We start from the raw sequence: 4,592 nt of genomic DNA on the forward strand, positions 1-4,592 counted from the left end.
ATACCTGTGAGGTTGGAAGAGGACATCAAATCCCCTGGAACTGGAGTTATAGGCTGTTGTACGCCACGAGATGTGTGTGCTGGGAACTGAACTCAGGTCTTCTACAAGAGCAGCAAGAACTCTTAACTACTGAGCCATATCTGCAGACTCAGATAATTATTCTTAATAGGTGATATAACGTGATGACAAGTGCCTTTGCTTTGTCCCCACATCTATTAACACTCTGTTGCATTCATCTTCTCTTCCAACCTCTATTCCTTCTTCATTTCCTAGCCAAGCCCCTGGGAAGAGGACTTATTCTCAGTCTTTCCTTTTCACACCTTGTTCTTCTTTAATCCCCTACAACTAGTTACTTTCCACCCTGCGTCTCCACTGATCATGTTTCAGCTCTCTGGTCCTAGCATCCACTTGAGACTTTTTTCCCAAGCTCATGTATTTACTGGCTATTTCCTGTATTTACTGGCTATTACATGGTACTGTTTCCTAAAATAAATAGTCTCTCCCCTCCCAAGACAATTTCTCTGTTATCTCCCTGAAGAAATGGTGTCCTTAGCCAGAAACAGATGTCATTGCATAGTGCTACTTTTCTAGTAAACCTTCTAGTTTTTCATTGAGTTCAATCAATTGCATTTTTAATCATTCGGATTGACCTCCCTTCTTCCCTGCTGGCAATGCTTTAGGGCATATCTCAATTATTTCTTACTTTGTGACATATGTCTTTTCTACACATATTCTCTCGTGCTTCCAGAGTAATCTTTTGAAAGTTATAAATGTCTTATGGAACTTCCTTAACTATTTTTTTATCATGCTGGAGATTGATCTGAAGGTCATGTGTTCTATCAGTAGCTCCATCCCCAGATCTTGATTTTTTTTTTGAGACAGAGTACCCTAAATAGCTCAAGCTAGCCTTGAACTCATGATCTTCATGCCTCTGTCACTCAAGTTTTGGGATTCCAGGTGTGTACCATCATGACCGGTGCACCACTTAACATTTTTTTCTTATGACTTCCCATAGCAGTGAGAGGAAAATCCAAACTCCTTAGCATGACCTACAAGGCCCTCTGTGGCCTGGCTCCCTCCTGCTTTTCTGCCCTCACTTCTCCCTTCTTGCCCTTGTGCCCCACCCCCCGACCCTGTGTGTCCTCCCTACTCTGCAATGAGGTTTTGTCCATCATCTTCACTTGGTTTGGAAGGTCTTTTTTCACCACTTTGCTGCTGGCCTTTCAAACTCCTACCTGTCTCTCAGGACTCAATTCAGACACTAACTCTTCAGGAGTCTTGTGTGATGGAGCCCCTCTCAACTAGGTGGAATCTTCTTCTTTATGGTGCCCGGTCTTGCAACAGCCATGGTGTAAAGTTATCTGTTTAAGTTCTCCCCACAAGCACCATACTCTGAACTTGGAGCTTCTACCCAGAGTAGCAATCATCATCTATAGACCTAACACAGTTTTGGATACACAGCAGTTCAATAAAACTTGCCAGATCATTTGAAGAAGCACACCATAGAATACTGCCAGAATATATTAGATTAATTTGGTGCCTGATGGGCAGAACCAATGATTAATTTCTGCAGAAAACCATCTGACTGGGCCCTGTGTTCTTGGCGTTTCTTTTCTTGCTGTATCTGTCAATATGACAATGCAATGTTGATCTAAAAGTATCCAGACCTTCAATTGAGAGTTCTTTGAGTTTTACTTAGGTATGTATATAGACTCAGAGGACCATAGTAGTCCTCACTTAGATTTTAGTAAGTTCTGGAGGCAACTGTGAGACCCTCTGCTGTTTGGGGAAGTTTGGGCTAAATATTATATTGCAGCTCATCCATATTTTCCAGATGAAGAGCTAGGTTAGCTCTTCCCATCACCAACTGCTAGACTTTTACAAACATAAACCTGAATGTGTGTTTATATATACTTATTTTCTTTCTAGGAACCATGAGTTCATTTTTGGGGAAGAGACACAATGCAAATATACATATTTTCTTGCCATTTGGTTATGAACACCACTATACTTTGCTACTTTGGTGAGTGGGGAGCTGCTGGGGATGGCACACAGGCTAGGCAAGCTGTCTACCACCCAGCTACAGCCCCACCCCAGTTTTCAGTTTTAGAACAGCGCCCATTCCAGGGCACATGTGCACCCCCCCCCCAGGAACACTCCTTGCTTACTTTCTTTCCCCGAAGAGAAGTACTCTTGGACAGAATCATAGAGGCCAATCCTGAGCGAGGCAAAGCTGATCTGCCTCTGAATTCCTGCTGGCAGCCCGCTGTACAGTTTCATCAGCCCTTCGGTTCTTGCCAGAGTGGTAATTGTTCCCAGAACACCTTTATACCTAATGCCACTGGAGATCTGGCTTTCACCTTGGATCTGGAAGTGAGAAGGGGGAGTGGTCAGAGAGAAGTGGACATTCAGTAAGGAAAAAAGTTCTACCTGGTGAGGAGTATAGAAGATGGGCACCTACAGCCTGCAGAAGCCCTAGACCAGGCTTGCCCGCTGGGCTCTTTCTATGAATTTCCCTTCTCAGCAAGCTCTCCAGCACTCCATCCTATATTTCCATGTGCATAGGCTACAGTGCAGCCTCTGAATATCTAAACAAAACACTCTTCAGAGCTCATAGATGCAGGTTGGGACAGTACCCTGCAAAACCAAAGAAAGAAGTGTGGAGCTTGTGAATTAGGAGGGGTCTGTCTAGTTCTAAGAACATTCAGGGCACCCTAGTCTTTGAAAGACTTGGCAGAGGTCAGGGTCAACCCAGCACCTTGGTTCATCAGCTAATCCTGGAAAGGGATAGTGAAAAGGGGTAGCATTTCCCATCCTAATGCTCCCACTTTTGAAACAGCTAACAGGTTGGAAAATCCGCAGATATCACAGGAATGCCCGCAGCTGATCCCTCTCTGCAGGGAGAACCCCCTTGACCACGCCATGGGTCTCTACCTGGAGCCGGACTTTGGCGGTGTCCAGCGGGAAGGTGATGATATCGGCTAGGCAGGCAGCCACGCCGGCTGAGAAGATCTTGACCCCCAAGGTGGGGGCCGCTTCCGAGGTTGTCGGGCTCACCATCTTCGCTCAGAGTATTGAGAGAGGCGCGGGTGCCAGAGCAAAAGGGCTCAGCTGGGAAGGCGACAGTGGCTTTCCTCCCTCAGTGCGGCCGGCGCAGGCACCGATCTCAGACCCCTGGGATGGCCACCCGGAGGTGGAGGCTGCCGCGGAGCGCAGCAGTGAGCGCTGAGTCTGGCCGCGTCCCTTCCTGGTTCCCCGGCCAGGAGGACCAGCTGCGCCCCGGTTGCCGGGCACCTCTGCTCCTCTACCTCGGACAGGGACCTATATAGCCTGATCGCTGAAGGAGGGGCCATGGGAAAGTGGCTGGCCGTGGCCAGGTCTCCCAAGGTCCGGGAATGGGACGCGGCAGGGGCGTGCCCTGGGTGCGGGAGACTCCCACCGCATCCCCATCCAGCGTCGGAGGAGTCACTCCGGAAGCCCAGGCAGGCACTTTGCGGTCTGCACCCAGCATTCAGGGTCACCTGGAGGACGCACTGTGGGAATCTCCCAGGTCCCGGTACACGTGGTACCTCCTGTCACTCCAGCTGTGCAGTCTCAGCTGGGGCAGAGAGCAGGGGCTGGCTCCCGCTAAATACGTGCTATCTCAGAGATCCTGGAACTTTCTCAGTGGGATGCTGATCCCAATCCTAGGCCTCCAGGAGCACCCAGCGGGTGCTCAGCAGCCCTCTCTGTCTTCTTTTGATTTCAGGTAGCTCCTTTCTTTACATTCCTTTCCAAATATCAACTTCACTTGGGGGCGGGGAGCTAGGGGAGGACCCCATGTGAAAACTTTTTAAAGTGTTTTGTGTGATTTCTTTTTAAGGCAGATGTTAAAAGAGATAGTAGACAAACTAGCAAGCAACTATACCAAGTGAAATATCCCTTCATCCTTTTAGGTAGCTCTTAGGGAGAGCACAGGAAGGATGCAGAGGTAATGGGCTTGGCTGCAGATTCAGTTGTGCCACGTGACCAACTCCAGTGACCTCAGAAAGTCATCTTTAGCCCAACTTTCTTTTGAACTAGGTGAACCGTGGCCCTGGAGCTGGCCCGGGTTTGAAATCCTGCTGCTGTAAATTCCTCTACTTCAAGTAACAAATGAGCGCTGGAGCATGGGTTAGTTGTGGGAAGAGGAGTTTTTCCTTTTTTCATTGAGTAAATATTTATGAGTATTTATTTGAAAAGCTTTTAAAATGTGAGAAACGTGAGAAACGTGAGAAATCATAAGAACTGAAGAATGGAAAAAGATTAGGCCAGGTCTCCCAGGGCCCTTAGAGACACTGAAGAGCCTTTCGGTGTTACCCACATTCTCCCTCAGCAACTTGGTTCTGCTGCTCCACATGGACCAAAACGGTAAATGAAGGTCAGATCCATCTCTGGAGGTGGGGGGTCGGGGGAGCATGTAAGACTGAAAGCTTCTGGATGGCAGTTTCCAAATCTGTGGGAAAAAGCAGGTGTGCTCTGCAAGAATCCCCTGTTGAGGAGCTTCCACAGTAGCTCAGGCTTGGGGGAGCTTCACCCAGGAAAGCAGTGAGGACCATGGGTAAGGACTGAAT

The 4,592-nt window shown here is 48.1% G+C and overlaps 1 protein-coding gene across 1 annotated transcript in view; it reads right to left on the bottom strand.

The window, feature by feature from the left end:
* Ucp1 (uncoupling protein 1) overlaps positions 1-3,060 on the bottom strand; it is a 6,537-nt gene extending 3,477 nt beyond the window's left edge. Inside the window, exons 1-2 of the mRNA XM_008843434.1 lie at positions 2,935-3,060; positions 2,169-2,367 (exon numbers count right to left, since the gene is read on the bottom strand). Of these exons, the coding sequence (XP_008841656.1) occupies positions 2,169-2,367; positions 2,935-3,060 (325 nt within the window). The remainder of the gene's footprint in view (positions 1-2,168; positions 2,368-2,934) is intronic.
* Positions 3,061-4,592: the final 1,532 nt, after the last annotated feature.

Source organism: Nannospalax galili, unplaced genomic scaffold (assembly GCF_000622305.1).
Source record: "Nannospalax galili isolate Female #2095 unplaced genomic scaffold, S.galili_v1.0 scaffold359, whole genome shotgun sequence".
Taxonomy (NCBI): domain Eukaryota; kingdom Metazoa; phylum Chordata; class Mammalia; order Rodentia; family Spalacidae; genus Nannospalax; species Nannospalax galili.